At 42.9% G+C, this 26,067-nt stretch overlaps 1 protein-coding gene across 2 annotated transcripts in view; it reads right to left on the bottom strand.

Annotated features, from left to right (window-relative positions):
* The window catches only part of TMEM184B (transmembrane protein 184B), a 46,417-nt gene that overhangs the window by 9,494 nt on the left and 10,856 nt on the right, over positions 1-26,067 (bottom strand). For both annotated transcript variants that reach the window (XM_015419192.1, XM_015419193.1), the window contains exons 2-5: positions 17,835-18,080; positions 13,695-13,860; positions 5,554-5,644; positions 4,124-4,199 (exon numbers count right to left, since the gene is read on the bottom strand). In XM_015419192.1, the coding sequence (XP_015274678.1) occupies positions 4,124-4,199; positions 5,554-5,644; positions 13,695-13,860; positions 17,835-18,038 (537 nt within the window). In that variant the 5' untranslated portion in view covers positions 18,039-18,080. The remainder of the gene's footprint in view (positions 1-4,123; positions 4,200-5,553; positions 5,645-13,694; positions 13,861-17,834; positions 18,081-26,067) is intronic.

Genomic DNA, 26,067 nt, shown 5'->3' with positions numbered 1-26,067 from the left:
TGGACTAGGTCACCTGTAGGTTCAAATTCCTGCTCACCATAGAGGATGCTACCTTTATCCATTTACATTCCTAGGCAAAATATGAACTAGCCATTATGTTCAGAGAAGAAATAAAACAGCATATATACTCCGGGGTTCCAGCAGCAGTAATCTCCTTTCTGGTATGCACCCAAGCAGTAGGACTTGGTTTACAGTTATACAAAGGCAAGGAGAATGCCAAAGGGGGGGGAGAGAGAAAGATTGCTTGTGATAAGATGCTCTTGGATGGTGGTCATAAGACTTCAAGGAGATTAAAAACTCCAGCACAAGCCAGCTGATGAGTCATTGCCAAGATGTGAACTGGAAAAGGTCAAGCTAATTGTTAAACTATGCCTTTGAGCTTCCTCTTCTCCATTTTGGAAATCGTTTAATCATTTTCTTCTTCTTCTTCTTTTTGCAACACAACCCCACAACGCTTTTATTTTTAGACATTTCCTGGTGAAGAAAACGTTAAGACATACGGGAAGAGCCAGTGGGTGCAGGTGACCTAGACAGACAGCAGCTCTGTCACTGGGCAGAAATCGGGGGAAGGACAGACTGAGCAAAATCTGGAATGGAAACCGGCCATCTTCAGAGTCCTACATGATGTTCAAACTGCTGACCGGTTGCCTCAGGGTGGCACGTTTGCCTAAGGCAAACACAGTGCCAAGAGCGAGAGCCTTTGTAGGGAGGAAAGGGGAGGGGGAGAAAGAGCTCTCCGATCCTGTCAAACCTGTTGTTTCAACAACTGTTTCCAGAGAAACCCTTTGCCTAAGCAGATTAGCACATTCAGACACACGCTTTTTTTATGGCTACCTCCGTGGTAGCGGGAAGAGCTTGTCTTCTGGGTTGTAAACACTGGCAAAGGTTACAAACCGCTGCTCTCGACTCCTCTGCCTTCTTGAACACACTCAGCTCTGGGGCACAGAAAGCTGATGTCATTCTACACTGAAGGTCCCCCTCCAGTACTAAGTTTTACGGTGAACAGTTATTTACCATACACCCCAGGTCAAGCACCAGAAGATCTAGTAGCAGCGAGCCAAGTGATAGAAGCTTATGCAAAGTAGCAAAAATCAAAATACAAAACAACTTGATCTGGATAGTTAGGTGTGTGATGTTTTGCATGGACTTTCACTAGAAGTTAACTGACATGCTGAATCATTTTAACAATAAAAACAGATGTTAAAACAAAAATCATTAAGAACTGGGTGCCTACGAGTTCATTTTTCAATCATCCCATTGTCTTTGCACTCATTGGCAAAGAACAGTGGAAGCCAGATTTACTTCATTGCCAGCAATTGGTAAAAAATACTGCCTGCACATTTTTCTTCATTACCCCATTTGTAACAAGGCTATATATTTTAATTTTTTTAAAAAAAGTACACTGAAAATTCAATGAAAGGTTCAAGAAGCGTCTCTTGGGAGCCAACTGTTTTTAGGTGCCAGAAACACATTCAGATGTCAGGTGGAATAGATGGTCCCCCAGAAAGGAAGGAAACGGACCAAGCAGTAATTGCTTGACAGCAGACAAGCCTTCTCTGTTCCTAATGGCACCACTACTTTGGGAAGTGAACGGGTCATTAATTTTTACGACTCAATCCTATAGATAGATTTTACCAGGAATAATTTTCTCTGCTGTTTATGCAGAGCTGACTGCATAATTGATTCAAGTGTAATACCATGGGAGAGACTGCCTCTGAGCGTGGTTCTTCCTTGACTGCTTTCTTGTGCAAGCCCTCGCCACAAGGATCTCCTGGCTTGCCCATATGACTGGCATGTGACATTTTAATTGCATACAAGAACACAGAATGCAACACCCATTGTGAAGTACAAACACTCTGGACACAGGTGAGTCAGAAATCTACATTATCTTGATACGGACTTGAAAAAGAAGCCAATTGCTTGACTGCCTACATAGATTAAAAATAGTAGCAACAGCATTGGTGCCCTGTATCTCCAACCCCGCTTTCAAATAGGCAGTCAGGTTACACACCATTCTCTTACACAAGACGTACGTGAACCTTCTGACATAAATCCTCTTATTCCTAGAATCTACCTGAACGGAAGAATGTTCACTACCTTTTTGTAACCCAGCCACTAAGAGTGTTTCCCATCATACTTTCCCTTTCACACAGGCTCTCTCTGTGCCTCTTCATTTGTGCTTTGGCAATTTTTCACATTCAGCTTTTACTCAGGACTATCCCCTCCACAGCACCATTTCATGCTTGTTTATTTTTTTTAAAGGTATCTCAAATTTGCAAGGCTGAATATTTTTACCAAAGCGTGCAGGTGAAGATATATAATCTGAGTGCCTCAGAGTAATGCTGTTTTTCACATGGACATTCTCCAACTTTATTACAAAGAGAGGGTAACAGAGGGTAAGCATGAGAGCCAGCGTGGTATAGCGGTAAGAGTGTCAATGACCAGGGAGTTCTGGCTTTAAATCTCCTCTCAGCTGTGAAGTTCAACAGAGAATCCCGGAGTCCTCACACCCTCTCAGCCTACTGCGTACAGTTCTGGTCTAAAAAAAGACACTGCAGAGCTGGATAAAGTCAAGAGGAGGGCAGCCAAGATGATGAGGGGGCTGGAGCACCTTCCCTCTGAGGAAAGGCTGAAGAGTCTGGGACTTTTCAGCTTAGAAAAGAGACGACTAAGAGGGGGAATGATAGAGGTATATAAAATTATTCATGGGGTGGGGAGAGTTGACAAAAAAGATCCCCCCCCCCCAAGCATCCACTGAGGGCATCCACTGAAGCTGATGGGCAACAGATTCATGATGGACAAAAGGAAATACTTCTTTACGGAGAGAGTGATTAAAATGTGTAATCCACCACCAGAGGATGTAGTGATGGCCACAGGAATAAACAGCTTTGGGGTTAGATAGATTCATGGAGGATAGGTCTGTGGCTACTAGTCATGGGTAACTGAGGGGAGCAGGCTCTTTTTATGTTCTTATCACACAAGGTTGTTGTGAGGATAAAATAGGAGAGGGGACAATTCACATTGCCTTGCGCTCCTTGGTGGAAGGGAATGATCTCCATACTTTTGCCCTTTTACAGGAAGGCCATCAGAAAGCCAGTCAGACAGTGGGGGATGCACTTAAGAGGAGAAGCAATGGGTGAGACTGAGTACTACTTTTTACATAAATACCATAAAACCTGTAAAATGTCGGGATAGTCAAAAGAGGACATGGAATGCAGTGGAAACAGAACCAGCTAATCATGATAGAAAAGACAGCAGATCATGTGAAAAATTAGTAATGCAAGCATAGTAATGCAAGCATACAAAGTCATTTTACACTCCAAGTTAAACTCATACTACCACTGAGACAGTAAAGTGGCTAGAAACTGAGCTTTCCTTATGCTGGAGTTCTGGGTCCTATCTTTTGTAGTTTCTGCATTAACACTTTTCACAAACTTTTTTAAAAAATGAAACAGCACAGATTCTCTTATTGCAGAGCATGGCTATGGCTGAAAAGTGAAGCTGTAGGTTACATAAGCAGAGCAAGCGGGACTGTGCTTCACAATTTCCTGTTTTATAGTTCAAAAATATTTCTTCAAGCCTAGACGGTTAAGTGTAATTAGATAACTGTCTTCCATTTCTAGCACTGTCAAACAGTAACAACATTTTCAGAGGTAAAAGCAATTTGTATGATTGGTGTGAACTTTAACCCGAAATTTCTAGCTGACAAAGAAAGCGGCTTCCCTCCCAGGTAGACACTCTCCCAGGGGGAGAAATTTAATTGCCACTTTTATTGAATAAAATCTGGGCTGAGCTTTTGTTCCTCCTCTGTTGGGTGTGGCTAGAGGTGTGAGGCAAAAGGCTTTTGACCTGTGGCCTGGTCCCTGAGGCAACCAGGCCAGCATATCCAAACCACCCCAGAATATAATCCACTGTACTGTTCCTTTATCTGATCTGCATTTTTTTTTATTTTGGATCCCAACCAAGGGAAAAGAGGGAGGGTAAAAATACTTAATAAAATATAAAAATACTCTTACAGTCAGTGCTACCTTAAACCAGTCTTAATAGGCCTTTGCTTCAAAAGATCCCATGAGGAGAATTATTGCTGCAACTAGCTCAAAGATCAGATTCTTGCAGCCAATACCTGTTTGCAGAATCTCAGGAATCCAATGGAGTAGGTCTTCCCCCATAAACAACAAGTGCCGTACATACAGCTGGACCTAAAAGCAACAGAGCAGGACAGCCTATCAGAGAAAGTTAGGTTATCTTACGATGTAATAACAGTGCTATTATATTCCTTTTAGCCTTTGTGGAAAGGGGTTTTAAAATCCAGCTAACAAGCAAATTAAAAAAAACAAACAAAGCAAAAACAGGTATATGATTTAGAGCTTCCCCTTTCCATTACCACTTCCTTTCTCCAGGCCTCCAGCATCGTGGTCTAAGCCATCTCCAATAATATTAATGGCAATGCTCCCCACTCATTTTAACAGTGCAGACAGCATTCTCCATTTCTACCAGAGATATTGACCAGAAGAAAAAGTCAGCCCGTTTTTGATGCACCACAGAATACATAAAGTGCTTGGTGTACAGAAATAACAATGCTGGTTAATCTGAAAGTATGGCATCAGTGCCAAAAGGCAAGGACAAAAGACTAAATGGAGGCCGCGAGATAGTTGAGAGAACAAGAGCAAAACGGCTGTAAGTACAATTCATATACTATTAACATAATGGCCTGAACCACTCTGGTGCAATCAGTAGTAAGCACAAAAGACGGATCAGGCCATGCCTGCCTCACTGTTGAGTTTCCAGCGGCACAGGCAGAACAGGAGGGCAGGGCCACAGCTCCTTGGCAGGGGCAAGAAGGAGACACGGGGCTTAGCGCCAGCTCTAGATGTAAGGCCAGTGGTCAGTGCAACTTCAGAGCCAGGCTTCCTCTGAGTGGCAGAAGTGGGTGGCGAGCTGGCAATATTGTGGCTTCAAGCCCTGGCAGGCCGGAAACCAAAGCTGTGCCTCCACAGCCCAACAGCAGTCTCCTGGGGTCAGGCCAGGGGAAAGGCCAGAACAAAGTTGGCCACAAGGGGACACAGACCATTCCCAAGCCTTTCCCAGGGATGGGAGACAACAACTGGGATTGGCTGGTTGCCCATAAACCAGCGGAATGGGGAAGGACTTGCAGGGACTGCAAAGAGCTACTTAAGCTCCTCCTATTCAGAGCCAAGAAAGACACAGTTGGGTTTACTCCACAAAGCTAGCTCACAGAGAAGGGAAGAGAGACCTGATGGGAGGAGGTGGACCAGAGTGAAGATTCAACCCCCTCTTGTCCCAATCTGAGACCTCTGCAGGAATGGAAGGTGAACTTCATATGCCCTCTGGTGGCCTCATCTCCGAGGAGGCGGATGGGCAACACCTTTGCCCAACAACCCACCAGCCACAGATTGTTGCATGAGCTTCTCCTTCCTATCACTAGCGCAGGCCTACCTCCTCGTACCATGCTAACATGCTTGCTTGCACACCTGCTTCCATCAAAGTAGGAAAGATCGATATAAGTTATATAAGACAGTGTTGCATACTCACTCAATAGGCTTCCCCCTGATCTCTGACATGATAGAACTCTCCCCACCAAGGTACTCATAGCAGAGGCTAAGGAAGTTGTAGATTACAAAGGCTGCAAAAACAGAGCAAAACAAGAATTGCTCAATATACTTACAGTATTAACAAAGGAAAGAACTTGTCTAGACTGCATGGAAGAGAACCTCTACCTTGTTCCAGGGCTAAACTCGACAAGATGCTTATTTAAAAGAGCTTTCTGCCAGAATGGAGCTCCCATACATTTTGTATTACTAACCAGTTGATTTGGATTGGGGAAGAAAAAGGGTGTTGGTACTCATATGTTTTCCCATTGTACAAACAGCAATTCTCCATGAAGGGGAGAGAGAGTTTTGAGTTTAAGAAAATGGTGGCAGTGGGGGTGTGTGTGTTCCACCTCCACTCCCTCCAAGCCATGTCCCCAATCCAAATCTGGCTAAAATTCATGGCTACTATTCCAATTAAAAAATACTCTGGCAAGCCATTCATAGAACTCCCACCTTTCAATTTGGTCCTGAGTTCCAAAGAAATCACACATATCAGCTTTCCACTGGTGACCAACATCTTGTGAAGTTGCTATGGGCAGCTGCAGCTACAGGCCTGGTGCTGGGGAGCTTCCAAGGTGAAATTCACCCAATACCACTAGCCTGAGTCTATAAGAGGTCGGAGATCAAAACGAACCAATTTCTTGTAATGCAAAAATCTTCCAACTTCATTTAAGGACATTAGAAAAGAGAGCAAGTCAGTAGGCAGCTAAGTCACGTAGATTTAAAGATGTTCCACTGCAACTCTATCAGTGTCAGCCTAAGAATACCCTCTTGGAGTAAGCCCCACTGACTACACCTCAGTAAGATTTTGATTTGAATAGACCTGCTTAGGATTGCACTCTAAACTATTCTCAAGACATGCTAGATTTTCCAGACTGTGATCTCACTGCATGTAGTAAATTTCTGGAGATATGATTCTCTAAAAGAGATCAGTAAGGGTTGAAATTCTACACAGCTAAGTCCCACAGCTAAGTCCCACTCAGCTAAGAATGACTTACTTCTCAGTAAACATATACAGAATTAATTTGCATACAATTCATTTCCCATGAATCTTGTCTCACCAAATTTTTACCAAAATAGTTATGCAATATTCCGTTTGAACTTTGAGCCACTCTTCCACAACATACTCCAAGATTTGTTCAAAATTTTTCTGCATCTCAATTAAGACGCCGTTTCCATAAGCACAGTGCTCCCTAGTGTCATTCTGGGACACTGATAATGTACCACAGCAGACAGGGAAGTGCCCTTTAAAACTCCCCACAAAAAACAGCCACACAATGTCCTGGTACGTTTTCTGTTTACTTTGAAGGTCTCTCATCCAGACACTTACCAAGTACCAAAGTGCTAAACTTGATGGGACCCTCCTCAGTATGACCCTCTGGCTCTTTAGTCAGACTTTTTTTAAAAAAGAAGGATAATTTGTCACTTCAAATTTTTGTTCATCAAGCATGTGGGAATCTATACATGCTCCTAACCTATCTAGAATATCACAGTGTGGCTGGGCTTCAACCACGGTGGCCGTACACTAGGCTAGCTGTGAGCGTGCAAGTTCCTAGCAGGACTCTGAAACTGGATTCAGAAATATCCAGAACGCACCAAACAATTTCATATTCCAAACACCAATATTTGGAATAATTACCAATATTCAAATTGCGCTGGTTCTTATAGAAAGCAGGCTGAGCATGCCAGGGAAATAAGAGTGAAAAATATTCCTCAGACAGTTCAGCATTTGGGGGGGGGGGGGCCATGCAAGGACCTGACTGTCTAGTAACTGGTGTTGCTATGGTTTTACCAAGGGAGTGTCATAGGAGCACAGCCTGTGACTGATGCCTGTTGGCACTTATGCAATCCTGAAGCAGACAACAGAAAGTTCTTTCTCATTGGTCCTTTCCAATTTAAAAGGTGGACATAACTGCTTTATAATTTCTATACTGTTCTCTGTAGATTAATGCTCTGCATGCCAAAGCAGTCCACTCTTTCTATTTTGCCATGATTTTAGTGGGAAATTCCCCCCCCCTCGACTTTAATGGAATTTTGAATATTCAGACATAAAACTTTTAAAATCCAAAGGATCACAGTTTCAAATTCTGGTGCATTTTCCTTGTTCAGAACCTTCTCTCAGCCATTAACCTCTCCCCATTTGCACTGCATGGACAACAACAATGACCTGCCGTAAAGATTACTGAGATTACACTTTTTTCTATATGGTATACTAAAATTAAATTTACCATTACTTAGATTATAGTTATTCAAGGAAAGTGTATGTCCTCAAAAGACATAATCTAAGTTTAAAGTTATTCAAAATCCTTGTTATCCTTCTTCAAGTGCCAGAAGCAGAATGGTTGGCAGGAAGCAACAGGAAACAGATTGGCTGTTTATACTCAAGCCATCCTCTATGCTACTTTTAAGGGGGTAAAAAGGTAAAGGTAAAGGTTCCCTTGCTCGAAAGCCAGTCGAATCCGACTCTAGGGTTGCGGTGCTCATCTCCGTTTCAAAGCCGAAGAGCCAGCGCTGTCCGAAAACGTTTCCGTGGTCATGTGGCCGGCATGACTAAACACCAAGGCACACGGAACGCTGTTACCTTCCCACCGAAGTGGTACCTATTTATCTACTTGCAATTTCTTGCTTTCGAACTGCTAGGTTGGCAGGATTTAAGGGGGTAGCCACTGCTATTGAAAACTATATGGGAAAACCAGGAGCACGCTGTGAAAGATGTTTTACTTTGCCCCTATTTAGGCTCCAAATTTACACAGTGAAACCTGAATGTGTTGATTTATTTAAAGTATTCATGTATCTGCCTTTCTCCAGAGTAACTCCTGACTTAAAGCAGGTAACAATATAAAATACTATCAAACTGTGTACAGTCACAAAGGAAAAACAAACATTAAAACAATAAAGTAACCCTAAAACACATTAACACATCAATCTTTTTTTTTTTAAATCCTTATACTCAGGCTAGCAAGAGATTTCCCTTTGAATTCCTCTGAGTCACTTCACGCTCCACTGAAATGGATTCCTTAAAATGGTTACACTGAGGTCTTGCCTATTCACAAGATTTCTGAATGTCAGATTTATGTCCATTTATTCGTTTATTTTGGCTGGTTGACACAAACTGCTGAGTGACATATCCCTGGGCACTCTCACATGTGTTCAAATGCAAGTATAAAAAGCCCTCATGTAACTGATGGTATCATCTGGTCCTACTACTACTAAAAACAAAACCTGGAGTGTCTGCCAGCATCTCTAGATGAAGTCATTGAGGAGAAAGATGCTATCTCTGAAGGAAGACAGTAGCAGGAGAATGTTTTGGAAGTCTGAGGATCTACATTCAAAAGGTGAGTTTTTGCAGCAGACCTGTGCTAAGAGTTACAGGGAAAGTCCTCTTCTAACTTATCTTCAGTGGTCCAACAAACTTGATATTTGAAGTCCATCCCCCGCTGCTTTCTTTCCTGAGAGATGGGTCACTCTCAACTCCCCTGTAATGAGTTGCAGGAGTTCCACCAGAAGCTGCAGAGGTTCTGTTTTTGTGCAAAGGAATTGTCTTCTCAGCATGAGTCTTGTCTTTGTGATCCACTATCCTGAGGTAGCAGCCAAGATCTGAGTAAGTCCTTTCTTGCTCTGTGCTGCCCTCTTCTGTGAGGATCTTTCTTATGGCCCTTACTTCTAGATTCACTTTTCCATAGGCTTCTGGTAAAAACTCTTGCTGCCATATCACTCCTCTTCTGCATTTCAGAACAAAAAGGCAGCAAGACCCAGAAGGGAGAAGATATAATCACTGACTGTGAAAAATGATGAGAGCAAACAAATGGTCTTAACGTATACTGAAATGCTATTCTTACATTAACAACACAGGAGGCTTTCTTCCAATTCTTATCACAGGATTTGTATGGGACACAAGAAAATTAAATGCCTCTGCCTTATGAAGGAAGCTGCAATCACTGCAACGGCCTGTTAACTTCAAATATCCACAAAGTAAGCTCAGCTCCTTTGTGGGAGGAAAAACCAAATCACATTGGTCCCACCAGAAGGGCTCTTTCCCTGACCTTTAAAATAGGAAGGGTTAACTGGAGCAGGAACTGCCCTTTCCAAACGCTTGGAAAGGAGGAGATGAAATTAGAAGGGAAAAGAAGACAGACATACTCTCATCATCCTCAAGGAAGTATATTAATTATAGCAACAGTACCGTTGACATTTTCTCAGTGTAAGAAGATATTGAATTGCCAAAAAGGATTACTTCTTAAAACCTATTAAAAAATCACTAAATGGCACAGATTCCTGTTTAAAGCTTGCATTTATAAAAAGATGTACAAGAAAAAAGAGAGAGGGAGCGCGCACACACTTGCTCTGAAGCACTGGCTGATAACAAACTAGATTTAGGATTAAAAACTGGATATTCTGCTAACTTTTTTCTAAGGGTAGTTTTCCCAAGGGAAAAAACTCCCTTTTAACAAAGACAGATTCCCACCCTCTCCTGTTTCCTGCTTTTTCTAAGCTGTCCAATATAGACAACACAAGAGAGGAAGGGGGAGGGAATCAAACCCTCAGCATCATACAGCACATCAAGTGGGACAAACTTGTGAACTTTAGAATGTGGGCTGACCCTCTGAGCAGATGTTGTGATGTTTGCAAACTCCCTAGGCGAGGCAGAGGGGATAATAGCTGTTGCTAGGAGATGAGTTTCACAGAGCTGCGGGCGTCCTGCAGGGCCTTTGAATAAACACACACACAACAAGTGCAGGGAAAAGGGGGATGAACAAAAAACGGTCCCTGGATTGTCCATGCACACGCTTGCGCATCTGCCATCTGCTATCAAGTCCCAATGCATTGTCAAAGGCATGGAGGGCCCACTGATCCCTCAGTCAGTTCAAGTTGTCCATGTGTTACCACACCCCCTGTAGCATATATTGCGCTAGCACCATACAAGGCATAGAGCCATGAAGGCCAGCAGCAAATTAAGGCTACTGTGGTCTCTTACTTAGTACAGCTTGTTTCAAGAAAATAATACAAAGAAGTTACTTGCTATAGCCACAGTTCTTTGAATGCCCTTTAGCGTAGTCACACAGATGGGCCTGTGCCAGGAACCTTCAAATGTTTTGTTCACTGGGGAGCAGGGGTCATTTCGTAGAAAAAGAGCTAGGGGAACTCATTAGCATAACTCATTAGCATATGCCACACCCCCTGACATCAGGGGCCCGGCGGTGGACCTGCAAGGCCAGGAGTGCGAGGAAGCCCCGCCAAGGCCCTCCCTGGCCCCAGGCAGGCAGGGGTGGGGAGAGGCGGGGAGGAAGCAACTTACCCTCCCTCTTCTCCTGCCTCCTCCTGGCTGAATGAGGGCTGGAAGCGGGGCGGCCGGAAGCAGGGGGCGGGGCTTCGTCATGTGCCCCGCCCCTCTGCACCTCACCCGGGGGAACTGTGTTCCCCCGCATTCCCCCCCGAAATGACCTCTGCTGGGGAGAATTCAAGTTCCTATCTTAACTCATGAGATCTGCACCCACCAGATCAAGATAATATGAAATACTCTCCTGCCTAGGATGCCATTTGTTCTGCCACGGCTCCTGTGCCTTTAATACCTTGCACAGCCAGTCAAAATTCAGTAAATAAAGCTTTCTTTCCATGCCAGGAAAAGCTTCATTTGCTCAATTCCTGTTGGTCACGCGTATGTTAAAATCACAAGTAGTTTGCTGGGAATGGGAGGGGGAGTACAATCCCTACTTAGCTCCTTCAGTCCCTGAAGATACCCCATCTTACAAAAACTTCTTCTGAAGAGAAAGAGGTGTGTTGTGTAGTCTGTAGCATTCAAAGACATGGCTAGCAGAAATTAATCCCCTAACTTCTTTGTGATCTCTGTACAGTCTTGCAAACCAGAGATTAGAAAGCAGTTTCAAGCATGGAAGGTTTGAGGAACCACATGAATATAATTTTTAGAACTTGGAATGCTTGAGTGTACAAGTATACCGCAAGCTGAATAATTTAAGTACACAGGTAATGTGAATGTTGTTTGATACATTTGACCTGGAGAATAATTTCTGTACTTTACCAGTACTGGATGTTACAAAGAGCTAATCAGTGGTTTAAGAAAATATCATTATCAACCTAGGCAAGGCTCCAAAGAGTTATTACCCACTTTCAGGGGAGGGGGAGACACATGAAGGGATTTTTGGAGTAATATTCCAACCTTCACAGCAAGGCTCCCTGCTTCTGTCAATACTGCTGGCTCAGAAAATGATAGCAGAAGATGCCTGGACCAAAGATAGCAGGTAGCATAGAATACTAGAACTTCTGCCCATATGTTATCTTCTGAGTACCAAAAGCAATATTTGCTGTTATTTATTCAAAATAATTCCAGCAGAATAGAACAGTGGTCCCAGCAGTACCTTAAATACCAGCAAAATTTGTTCCAGCATAAGCTTTTGCAAGTTAGTGCATGAAATGCACTGGAGCATACACCCAGTAGGACCATGTTTTTATATTCACAACAGAAAGGGGTGGTAGGAGGGATTTTATAAAAAGACAATGGTTTAACAGAAGATCCAGTAAAGAGTAATCAATTCACTTAGTGTGGGTGAGGCTCAGGCCCGTAGCTAACATGGGGCCCACGGGGCCCGGCCCCCTTGTGTTTCTTCTGGGCCCCCTCCCTCCAGGGCTGCCCCCAAAGTGCTCCAACTTACCACCTGCACTGTACTTCCATTTAATTAGCTGGCGGCCCCCCCCCCAAGGCCCCCTCCCAAAGAATTCCCTAGCTACGGGGCTGGTGAGGCTACCTCCAACTGTTTGCAAGGAAAAGTAGGATTAACAAAATCTAGTGCAAGATAAGCAGATAAAAGAAGTTACAGAAGTATTGTTAAATAAAGTGACATTTGTGAAGAGGTGGGATATGCAAGATTATTATAAATCCTGTGATCATGTTGCTTCTGAACGTATAAGAGGACAAAGTCAGCATTAGGTTCATTGTATGGTCTCTTTCATGAAATTGTGCCTTAGTTGAGTGGTTCATAGTTGTAGAAGTGAAGTTGTTTTAGGTCAGAGGGCTGTCTGTAAGCAAGTAAAGCCCTGTCACTCAAGGCTTATGTGAGAGAAGTATAATTATCCAGGATACAGTGCAGGTCATGACTGATGTGTTGGGACTGGTTTGAGTTGCAGGTGACAACAAATGGTGTTCACATTGTTTTATATCTTTTGAACCTATCTTGCAGTAGACAATCTCTGGTTTTGTAGATCTTTTTTCAGTTGGAGGGGCCCCTTTGTTTATGGGCTAAGTTAAGACAGAAGTTATGGATTCCTTGGTTATGGAACCCAAAATCCAGTCATTATCTCACATCCATGAGTGAGTGTGTGTGGTCTTCTGAACATCTTCAACAGTACGCCAGAAGAAGCATAACCAGAAAACAGTATTTGGTGTATCTCAGATAATCTTTATAGTAACCTCAACACAGAGATAGAGATGAGAGGAAATGGTCCATTTAATATATTTCCAAGGAAGCATCTTCCAAAGATATGGGATCAGCAGTTGCATTGTTTTACTTTGATCTTATTTCTTGGCACAAAAGTCATCTTATGTATGGCCCACTCCATGTTTTGAGAGAGACTTTTCACATCAGTTTTGTAGTATTCTGCTGGCTGAGCCAATTATAAGTTCTCTTTTCTTACTGAAGAAAAACTATTGGCATAATCTTCTATATGATGCACCGGAGTTTTTCTTCTCTGCAAAAGTTCTTTAATTTTCATCTCTCTCTGGTGCTGATGTAGATATTTATTTTGTGGCAAATTTATTTCATCTGAACAACTTTCTCTTACTATGGGGGAAAAGCCTAGATTCAAATACAATTTTATCTTTGTTCATCTTCCCTTGGTCATGCTATACTGAACGAGAGAAACTGCCAGCAACCCAGCATATCATTCCATTATCGTTATAGTCTTCCTGGTGTACCTGATCACTTTCCCATCCTATAAGCATATAAACCTTAACCTTCAACTAGGACTTATACATAGAGTAACCATGAAAGGGTTTCTTTTCCATACTTTCAGGCTCACACAAAGTATTCTCTTCACTCAGCTTTGTTTCCATGCCCTCCAAAACCTTACCTTCATAGCAATCCCGCACAGTGCCAAAGTAAACATAGTACTGGTCATTGGTGAAGAAAAGGAGACTGAGCCATGAGTCAACAGCATAAATGGGCACAATGAACAGGATCCGGACAATGTAGCGCTGCTCATTGGGGCAACTGTAACAGCGCAGGTGCATGTAGATCTGGATGAGAAAAAGATGGACACTGGGATCAGAGACAGATCACAATGCAAAGTCCGAGGGAGGGAGGGAGGGAGAAACCAGGGAAAATTGAAAATGCAAAGTCAGGCACCACATTAAAGCTATTCTTCACTCTCATAGTCTCCTTAGAGACTATAAGCTAACTAAAAAAACTTGGTTTATGCATTCTCTAGAAACTCTACATCTGTTCATGTGGAATAATTATTGTACATTGAACTGCTTTTACAAATAACCTTACCTTACAAAGTAAATAACCGTATACACACACAACACACATATAAGAGAGAGAGAGTCTCAAATGAATGCTTAACAATTGGTTGTGTCCCATGAACAGCCAACACAGTGATATTCACAAAACCTTGCTCCAGATACTGTCCCCCCCAGCATGTTCCAAGACCTCTGAAAGTTGATACTCAAGGCTGCATGACTCATGTAGATGAAAATGTGGCAGCTGTGGAGAGGGGGAAACAGATAATATCAGCCTCCTTTTCCACCACTGGTGCAAGAGCTATTTCACCTGGTTTCCCCTCCTTACTGTAGACCCCAGGCAATGTGGCTGTATATTCACATGGGCCTCACAGCCTTCAGCATCAGATTTTCAGGGGCTGCTGGGGGAATGGATTGAAAGGAAAGATCCATATTCATAAGCATTTTCAGTTAAAATCCTTATAAAGCTGATCCAGGCTGAACTAAGAGTACATCAGAATGTCCAACATGAACAACGGCCAACTCTTGGTCTGGTACAACTTTGGCTAGTTAGCTATAGCAAAATACCTTCTCCCATTTTGGGCTTCGTTATAATGTCATTGTATCCAGCCAGTCATATGATACAGTGGAAAGATACTGAGCGTTTCATTTCTGGTGACTCCCAGGCTTCACAGTTAACCAAATAATTAGCTATGCATCGTTCATAAAAGTCAGGAAGGAAATACCACAGTCAGAGTAAGCTCAGGATACACATTAACCCAGCATCCCACGTTTGATCAGCCAATCCTGCCCATTCCATAATAGTTAGCAATGGAACTGATATAATGATAGTCTAAGAAAGGTCCTGCTGGATCACATCAAAACTACATCTGGTCCAACTTTCTTTCCCAAAAGTGCTGAAACAAATGGTTCTGGCAAGCTTACAAACAGGGCATGAAGCATTCCTCTGTACCCAGCTTCTGGTATACAGCGGTATTCTGCCTCTAAACACAAAGATTCCATAACTATCCAGGATAATATCCATGGATAGATCCATTCTCCATGAATTGTTCTCCTTTTAAAAGTCATTTAAACTAGTACCAATCAGCATTTGTTGTGGTAAAAAATTCTACAACACCTAAGAAGTAGTGGGGTCAGAATCCTGCTCACAATCCAAACAGCTTGCCACAGCTTAGATCCACCAGTAAATTTCCACAGATGGAAAGCGTCCTCATCTACAGAGTGCAATTTCCACACCTTCTACAGCACCCCCCCCCAAACTGCTGCTCCGGGGGGGGGGGGCGATCCCCCTGAACAGCATGAGGGGAGAAACTGGACGTCTGCAGCAGATGGGGGGGGGATTGGCAAAAATCACCAACACCTTCCACCTATGGAAACCTTCCAGTGGATCCAAGCCTATCACCATACACCAACAGCAACCAATGCTATTCTAGGGAACATGCTCTGAAATAGAAACGCTGATGAGATCTGTAATTGCTGCCTGAGTCAATGACAGGGAAGATGCTACTCTGACTCACAGAGGACTAATTCTCATTTGAATCTCACTCTGCCAGATGTTTCGACAACTAGCTAGCTTCTCTGACAGTCACTTATCTGTTCATTAACACATAGGAGCTAAACGTAGGTAGATCAATTGTATGGTTTGTATGAGTTACTCATCACATGGGGATACTAGCAGAATGCATTACAAAACAGGATGATACATTTGGCTTGTGTGAACCCAATGAAAGTATGGCAGACAAGCCTTGCACCACAAAAGCTGGAGCAGGAGAACAGAGAAGAGAGGACAGAAAATGTCCTTTTCTCTACAGAGGGCAGCTAGGTTTGCTGAAGTCATCTGTACAGAGAGTTCATCGTTAGGACAGACACCGTGGGCAGAAAACTTAACTGCTCAACAGTTGCTTATTCCTTGCCTTAAGAATCAGATGGAACTACGAAATGGAAAGAAAAAGCCAAGAGGTTATTATACCCCATGAATCAAGGCTCATCATCTTCTGCTTCGATTAATTAAATGTGCACCATTATTCAGTCAGCCAACTGAATTAATGTGAGAGAAGTAGGTGGTTCACATGCCTCTGAAGATGAAGTACTGATCACTACTTGGGATTATGGAATAAAAAGCCTTGGGCCTGGCATACCAGATTGTCTCTTGATATTAACAACATGACTGAAGGGGGCGGGGGGAGCTAGATCTTCCACAGCTTTGGCATTACTTTGCTTTTCCTTACATGTTGTTCACATGAACTCACCAATAAAATAAAGATCTGGGCACTCTAAGTGTATGGCAAGCAGAAGAAACTAAATTTGTGGGTAAACTTTCTGGCAGCCATAGTCTCCAGGAATTTCCCAACCTGAGTTGGCAACCCTATCTCCTCCCCAGCCAATAATCAACCTACCTTTATTTCCCATTCACTCTTCAGCTTTCCACCCCCCCTCACCTGCAGCCTTTACCGTGCTCTGAAGCCCTGACTGCTACGTCACATTGGCTGTCATACAGGGGCCATCTCAGCAGGATATAAGGTCACAGAGTCCACCATTTTCTCCAGGGGAACTGATCTCTGCCATCTGGAAAGCAGTTGTAATTCTGAGTAATTTTCAACCCTCACCTGGAGATTGGCAACAATGGTTTCTCCCAACAGGCACTAAGGGTACCTTCAGAACACATTTTACTTCAGAACAGCAAGAGCAAACTGTTTAGAATGTTAGAGTCAAAGGCCGAGGCCACATATGCAAATGACCTCTGTTCTCTGAGGCAAAGGCCAATCAGGCCACATATGCAAATAACCTCTGTGTTCTGACTGGCTATGGGGGGGAGAGGAACAGCAAACAGTTTAGAATGTTGGAGGCGAGACTCAGGCAATGCAGCCAGTGGATAGGGACAGCTTCTGAGTGACAGATCATGGAGCCAAGGCTGTGGGCGCCGTGAGGAATGTTCAGCAGTGTGCCACCACCAACAGAGAATTATTATATAGAGAGATAGTCCACCTTTCTCACTGAGACTCAAGATGGATTATGAAATAATGCAATGGAAATAATAAGACAAATACTCTGTGGGAAAACAGCCAAGTTGCCAATGAAAGTGCTTCCCACACCTATTACTCATTCATTGGGTTTCAGGACTACACCTTAAGTAAAAAAGTCATTCCAATACTGTCACCTAGGGGTTTGTTCAAAGATACAGTATCAAATGGCGGCCAAACAGGAAGGGTGATCAGCCAGGCATTATTTTTGTCACATGGAAATGGGGTACAGAAATTGCTCATACATGCAACAGGCAATAACATCACATAACAAGGATAGTGCTTTCCGCTGAAAGCGGGCTGCGCTATTCCTAATGCAACAGCCATTTCTGGCAGCAAGTTCCAACAATATTACAGCATCCAAGGATGCAACAGGGCAGAGCGGGACAGACTCAGTGAGTCTGAATGGCACAACCTGCCTAATCAATTTCTCTTCTCTCTTCTCAGGGCCTCACTTAGGCACCACTTTAACTTACTCCAAGTGGTTTCAGAAACAACAATCACAACAGCTTCATGCCCTAGTTGAAGATTCAGGATTAGCTTTTGAGAAGGTGTCCTTCAGGGATAGAGATGCAAAAATGCAAAGCCAGCAGGAACAAGAACACAGCACTATTCCAGCACCCAAGTACTTGCTTTACTTTCGCCATAGTCGAAGAAGCCTCACCCCAGAACATCAGGGAAGGTATCTTTACTGATATCATTTTTAAAAAAGCATTTTATTTATTTTACCTGATGGCAGGTGATGAGCAAAGCTGTCCACACAAAGAAACCTGAGATGGCCTGAGCAGCTGTTGTCATTAGGAATATCGGCTGTTCCACAGCAGTGGGCCTGCCATCCTCAGGCATCCCAGATAAATTGGAAGCTGTGGCGAGGGTGCTGGCTGTGGAGCCCAGTTCGGGCACCGACATGACTCCAGCCATTACCATCATCATGTCCGTGGACGCAGTCACCTACGAGCCGTGGGTCCTTCAAACCTGAAGGGGAAACATTAAAAAAATATCAACAACAACAAAATCAAAGTTAACAGTTAACAACCTACTGAAGTCGATTCACTCTTCTCATGGAGGCCCCAGAATGGTTTACAGGCATTTTTCAGACCCCATGATGTTATTTGTGTACTTGTGAATTACACATCAACATGGGGAGAAATTAGATAGATGGAGCTTTTGTCAGTCTCCCATAATACTAGAACTCAGGGGCACCGAATTCAGTTGGTGGGTAATAGGTGTGGGACAGACAAAAGGAGGATGACACAAAGCAGCAATACCAGTCTATTGTCTGTGGTCCGACTGAAGATTAGCTTACAAAGTATACGTAGGTTCCGTGAAGATATCACACTCATCAAGACATTCCTCAGGTGTCAAGCCTACAATTTCAGCCTGGTACCTTTTGCTTTGGATTTAAGAGTATCCATCATAGATTTTAGTAAGACATCTGAACTCTAGTAAAACCATTCAGTATTATGGACCTTTGACTATCACACAACAACTGAAGGTTCTTATGGTGCACATGGTCCTTTGTAGGAATGTGTGCATTTAGGAAGCACGTATATTATAGGTACAGCATATCCCATTTTTTAGGAATACTGACTCTTTGAAGTTTCTCATCTGGGTCTGAGCATCCTGATGGAATCAAATACAAAGCACAAAGGGAAAGGGAAACACACCCCAAACGTTTTAAGTTTTAAACATTTATCAAAGGTGGCTACATCAGCAGCTGTAGCATGTAGATAGCTTATGATCAAATGTTAAAGCCAACATTCATTACAAAATGGGAGCTATTGGAGAAGGCAATATATATATCAACACTGTGGATTTAAAATGCCAAGTAAATTATAAGAATTACACACAAGCACTAACAATTAAAAAACCATGGGCACTGAACATTTCTTTATGCAGTGTTTAAACACTATATGTGATTGCTGTAACTTGCTTTCCTCCTGCCTTGTAAGAGAGCAAATAAGGTGAAACACAGAGAGGGAAATAGCTGGACTCCTTTCAAAACAGATCTTTTTTATTGTTATGGATGGGATAGCAGCCACTGCTCAAGTTATATAACAATTTCTATTTGAGTTCTCTCCTTTTAAAACAACTTTCATTATTGAAACATCAACTCTCTGGAGCAAATTCTTTCATAGATTGTCTTTGCCCCATGGTGGACTTATTTAAAAGTGTTAGGGAAAAACAAAACTATTTTGAGAAGAAAATAAGTTATTTTTAATATGAGACAGGATCCCATTTATACTGTGCACAGCTCTCAAGTCCCCACAATCTAACTCAGTGGTTCCCAATCTTTTTGGTATGGTGAGTGACCCACAAGTCCAGATTTACTTGGTGTGGAGACCAATGTTCCCTCTAAGCTGTCAAGTCTTGTGAGCAGAAATTCTACGTTGTGAGCTACTGGCATTAAAATTGTGAGCAAGCAATTTGGCTACTGCATAAATTAGTTTGCTCTGGAGCTATCCTTCCTGAGCTAAGATGAAAAGGTGTGAGCTGGAGGCTAAAAAAATGTGAGCTAGCTCACACTAACTCAGCTTAGAGGGAACACTGGTGGAGACCCATCCAAGGCTGACCCAAGGTTTTTGGCACCCCAGGCCAACTATGACCTTGGCACCCATCTAGTTCAGCATTCAATTATCTACAGTGACTAACCAGATGTTTTGGAGAAACCAACAAACATCACACAAACAGCACAGCCACCCCCATTACGAACCCCAAGCAAGTGGTGTCCCAACACACACAGCCTTTGCTTATAGAGGCTCTGACTACCTCTCCCCCTCCACTGCACCCTCTAATCCCCCCTAAGATTCTATGAAACTGACTCTAGTAACCAGGACACATTTTACTTGATCAATATGCATAGGCAGTGAAGAAGAAATACCAAGTAATGTATGACATGAAAGCTACTGTTTCCACGTTCAGATCTTGGTTTTCCAAAATACAAATGAGAGCAATGGAAACGGTGGGGGGTGACTCTTAGGAAGGGCTGGCCTGCAACCCACTTTCAGAGGCTTTTGCAACCTACTTTTGGGTCCCAACCCAAAGGATGAGAAATACTGTTCTAACTCGCAACGCAGCCTTATAGGAGATGGGCTCCAATCCACCTCTAGTGTGTTTGCCTGCATTTCAAAAAAGTGTACTGTGACTCTTCTTGAGCTGGAAGTGACTTTCATCAATATAAATAAAACAGACGGATAAGAAAAACAACTGAGAAACTAGCAAAATTAGCAATGCAACCAGTGGCCTTTTTGTCCACAAACAGCCAAAAAAACAATGAGAAAATACAATCATCTTGGAAAAGCTTGTTGGAACAGGGTGGCCTGGCACAATTTATAGAACCTAACTAGGGTAGGCCATCTAGGCACCTGCTCTGGTAGGCTATTCTGGAGTGCTACCACCAAAAAGGCTAATCATATCAGTTCTGCCAACCTAGCAGTTCGAAAGCAAGAAATTGCAAGTAGATAAATAGGTACCACGTCAGTGGGAAGGTAACAGCATTCCGTGCGCCTTGGTGTTTAGTCATGCCGGCCACGTGACCATGGAAACATCTTCGGACAGCGCTGGCTCTTCGGCTTTGAAACGGAGATGAGCACCGCAACCCTAGAGTCGGATTCGACTGGCTTTCGAGCAAGGGAACCTTTACCTTTACCATGATGTACAGCAGGCTTAAAGCTACACAAGGCTACAGAACCAGACACCCCCAAAGAAGGAGCTGTTTTGCAGTGTACACCAGGGATCTGTTAAGTGTGTTCAGATGCTAGGCTATAATGTGAAGAATAAAAGAACAAAGAATCAACTAGTTTGTCATCATTAGCCCTGGCACAGGTGACCAAGAATGCAAAATGCTATGGCTACATATGTGCAAGTAACTCCATGAATAAAAACAGGTCCTGTTTCTGAGTAAACATAAAGGGACCAGCAGTAAGAGACTCAGCTGAGAAGCAGGAAATGCCAAGTTCAAATCTTACTTCTACCACAGACGTCAAGCCACCGTCTCTCATCCTTAGCCCCCCTCCCATCTGGAATATGAGGATAACAAGACTTACAGGGCTACTGTAAGAATTAGCAAAATAATGTACACAAAGCATTTTGAGTGCTGCATAAATGCAAAGTATTATTAGCCAGGCACAAAGCTATAAACTTCATGATCTTAAACATCCTGTTCTTAATTTCCTGCAAGCCAGCCAAGACTTGAGAGGAATGGAAGACAACAGAAACAACAAAGATGGGGGAGGGGGCAGAAAGAAAAGGAGAATACTTTAAACGGCAGGTGTGTAATTAGATGAGGCTAAAGACAACACACGAGACACATACTGCCCTCTGGTGAATGCAGGCTGAATATTGCCGCATGACTTCTCTGTTATTCACAAGTACTCATTTTTCCTCTACATTGTCAGAACACAAGCTGTAGTTTTCAAGTCATGTTTTCTACTCTGTGTTTTACGGCAACCAAAGAAAACAATAGATTCTACTTTGACAAGAAATGTCCAATGGTGGAATAACATATCACTGAAAAAATGGTTTCCGTATTTTTCCAAGTTAGTAGCAAAGCTGGGTATGCAACTACCTGTTGATGAGTAGTAGCTCCTGACAACATTTGTCCCCTCGGAGGGACAGAGAGGCTTAGTCCAAAACTTGACCTAGTGGACAGAAAAAGAAAAGAGCTGGCTGCAGCTGGGAAAATCTTCACATTTTACTAGGAATATGTATTCATGCCACCATTTATTCATTTATTCATAAATTCAAGTAATACAAAACGTAGGCATGCCTTTGAAAACAGACTGAAAACTTCAGGTGTTGCCAGAGTGTAGGATCACATACCATAGGGACAAGTAACTTCAGGCCGAGATCTTATGTGTGGCCCACAAAAGTTTTCTATCAACTCCTGCACAGTCCCTGATCCTAAGCACTGTCTCCCTCCTCCCAAACACAAATTAGTCACCTCAGCCACCTTCCTTTTCCCTAATTTTCAGGCACACAAAGGGCTCTTTAATCCAGTGAAATCAGTCCTTCCCTTATTATGCACCCTCAGCAGCTCACTCACAGTGAAGAGACAAGACTATGGGAATTAACAGCAAATCGCTGAGATGCCTAAAGGAAGCTTTCTATCAAGACTTTTGGGTGCTGTCCACAGAGGAACAACTGAAATTAAGCAATTCTTTGCTTGTTCCTTGGGATTCGTGTGGGAGTCAGTCACTGGACAAGCAGCGCTGCTGGCCCTCTAGTCCTGGCGAAGAAGAAGAAGAGAAAGAGGAAGAGGAAGAAGAGGAAGAGGAGGAAGAAGAGGAAGAAGAGGAAGAAAAGGAAGAAGAAGACGAAGAGGAAGAAGAGGAAGAAGAGGAAGAAGAAGAAGAAGCACAGCCCAATTTAAAAACCAACAAAGCACAGTGTGAAGAGGCCTCACACATACCTAGCCCTCCTGAAAACAGGTGAAGGGGAGACAGTGCAGGTTTTAACATCTTGTTGATTCTTTTTATGGTCTGCTTCTACCTGTCAACTTTTTTATGAAGACCAATTTAGGCTGCTAATTGTTTTATGCACGGGACTGTTATTAATGTCTGAGTTGTTGTTAGGATTTTATTGTATAGTTTTATTTCGTGGGCTATCTTGGGCAGGTCTCTCGACAGGCCCTTACAGATTTTCTAAACAAACACACACAGAATTTACAATTGTATCCTGAATGTGCAAGACATCTTCTATTGCAACTTCCAACTTCAGAGCAGATACTGCATTGTATTCTGTGTTTCCTTACTCATTTGGAAAAGAATATGAGAGTCAAGCTGGTACTTGAAATTGTGTCCTAAACATATGTACCAGACTTCCTTTGGACCTCAACATTTAAAGCTATCAGGTTACAAACAGGAAAAAATTATAAAAGCAGTAACGAATGATCAAGTTAAACCAAACACCTCATTTACTCAGCTAATTAGTAAATGGCCAAGGAAAGGCAGCCTGTGTTCATGCAACTGCACTATCTGCATACTTCTACACTCAGTTCAAGGGGTGGCTTCCAACTTCATCCTTCACGGGGTTGTCCCTGCACTCCCCCTTCCCAGCATTGGCTTGTTGAGGACCTTGCTCATCCCTCATTCTGCAGAGGAAGGCAAGGCTGGACTTCCTCCACCCTCACAATTCAAAATGTTCTTCCCTCCAAAGCATCTCTTATTTATTTACATTTATACTCTTTGTCCTCAGTGGGGACCTAAAGCAGCTTCATGTTGCCTTGTTCTCTTTTAGACAGATGCGGGAGGTATGTTTATTTAAAAGAGATATTTTATGGTACAGAACAAAGGTCATCCTTTTCAAAGTGTGCTTTTTGAACTGTTTTTAGTGCAGTATTTTTGATTTGACTTTGTACAAAGGAAAGCAGGATATATATTTAAAAAATAATGCAGCTTTATAAAAGGACACTTCCACTGAAGACAAGCAATGATGTCCAGCATAATCTCCTGGGCAAAATATTAGGGAAAAAACCATGACTACACTTTTTGATTTCACATTTCCATCAAACTGCATTTGTGGAGGCTGAAGTTTACTGGCAGCTGCAAAACTGTACTCTTCTCACATTTTACTTAAAACCAGTCTATAACCAATCTTCCCAAAAGGTTATACACAAAGCTACAAAACAACTACATATAGCCAAAAGCTATATACAGCTATACAGAAAAAAGTCACAATGCAATGTGAAAGTGCAAAATCATGAAGCAGGTTCATTATGGATACTATGAGAGCAATACATGCAATAAACTAAAATGGCAATTTTGTCCCCATACATTCTAACAACACAGTCACAAGACCTAACAACACCAGCCATACCACCTCAGGTTCATTCACTTGCTCATATTCCAATGTTATATATGCCAAAAATATGTGTACATAAATCTGACATTAAAAAAATCACAATACTTTGAAACCAGCAGGAGAGCCTTTCAGTCTTCCAGGACATTTGATTGCTGACCTAACAGTGGCAATTCTCCAACAGTGAAGCTGCAAGGGGAAATTACAATGTGAGATTGCTGAATTAGAATTTTTTTCTGAACTAGAATTCATTAACAAGTTCAAGACAATGGACCCTTCCAGGGTTAAACAGGGACATAGATTCTTACCCATTACAGATATTAATTTTTTGCATTTCACACCTTTGTATATATCTCCTATCTCTAACCAAGCTGATTACATTTAAACTATAATTCTGCATGTTGACCCACTGGCCCTTCTTTGTAACACCCCCTGCCACCTTCTGACCTAAACATAATGACTGATGGGTCTTCCTTTTCATTTGTATCTGACAAAATGTGTTTGACTCATGAAATTTATGCCCTGGAAAGTTTTCCCGGTTTTGCCGCCACGAAATATGAAATGTTGCTATGCAGAGGCAGGAAATGGCAAACCATCTCTGAAAGTCTATTGCCTCGAAAACAACATGAGTTGCCATGAACTGGCTGTGACCTGATGGTAAAAAACAAACAAAAAAAGCTGTAGTAGTAAGCCAAGCAGGTATTTGGCAGGCACTGGGAAATCCATTCACCTTCTCCCTAACATGGAACACCCTGCCAATTCTTTTTGAACTCCTGACTTTCCTCTGATTGGCCAGATTCTGCCCATAATTCCTACACTGATTCTAGGTACCTCATGATATCATTTTGTTTTTTGGTATTTCGTATTTGGTTGTTTTTTTAAATACAGGTGAAAGTCTCAAGCCCAGAACAAGGCAGAAGGAAAGGATCAAATAGAGACATCAGCAAGAAAAGGAATTTACCTAATATAGGCCCCGGTCACACGGGCAGGAAACTGCGGGGGAGAAGCGTGGCTGTTTGCCCTGGGGCAAACTACTGCGCTGTTACGCGATCAGACCTCCCGTGGAGGTTCTGTGGAGGTACCGTGGAGGTTCCATGGCAAGGGAGAGGTGCTGATCACAGGACAAGCCGGCGCGCAACGAAGAAGCGCACGCCGCGGCAAACTGTTTTTTTTGTGTGTGTACACAACAAATGCGCATGCTCCGTTGGGTGCGTGTGCACATCCACAGAGACTTGGACAAAAAAACACACCTTATTTGCAAGGGGACATGGGCGGGCGCCGGATGCCACCGGAAACGCGATCAGACGCCCGCCCTTGCCCCGCAGTTTCTGGAAACTAGTACCTCCAAGGTACTAGTTTTTTGCCACACAGTTTCGGCTGGAAGCCTCGGTTGAGCCACGGGAGTGCTACGCTTCCCAGATGTGCTGGTGAGATCGCACCCGGAAACTCCGCCTGTTTTCCGTCTCACTTGTGTGGCTTCTGTTCCGTGTGACCGCAGCCATAGGTAGCTATGACAAAAAGAACAACTACACTCCTCCATTCTCTACAGTAGCTGCCTATACCAGATCCCATACCATGTACTTAAAGAACCCTTTGAACCAGTTACGGGACCCTTGTCTGCTCTCCAGTTGCATTCTGATTACAAGAAGGAAACAATTCTGGAATGCAGCGGAGTGTGTTTCTGAAAGTTTTGCCTGGAACTTATTTTTTTGAAATTCATGTAAAGCAATTCCACAACCTCTTGGGAAAGAGGGTACAGATAAGCATAACATAGGAAACTTGTGGATTCAGTATTTTGTGTATGAGCTAAAAGGTGGTGCCCGAGCCTAAAAGAACTGAACAACCTGAAAGAAACAGTTTACAATCTGCATCAACAATTTCTGTTCTATGTTTTTGTTCGGGGGGGGGGGTGAGAAAGTAGGAAACAACTCACACATCAAGTTCACACACACACACACACACACACACATTTCCTGCCTTCCATTGACAGACTACAGACTGTTATTGCGCCATGACATCATGACGCATGAAACAGCAGCCCCATAATGAAGATGGTGAGGCTGCAGCCCCTTTGATCGCAGAACAAAAGAGTAGTTGATATCATGAGCCTTACTGTTACCAGGTGCTCCCCACCTCTTCTGGAATCACACCCAGAATCACTTCT

The sequence above is a fragment of the Gekko japonicus genome, unplaced genomic scaffold (assembly GCF_001447785.1).
Source record: "Gekko japonicus isolate JY-2015 unplaced genomic scaffold, Gekko_japonicus_V1.1 scaffold37, whole genome shotgun sequence".
In the NCBI taxonomy this organism is placed as follows: domain Eukaryota; kingdom Metazoa; phylum Chordata; class Lepidosauria; order Squamata; family Gekkonidae; genus Gekko; species Gekko japonicus.
This window is presented reverse-complemented; position numbering and strand designations above follow the sequence as displayed.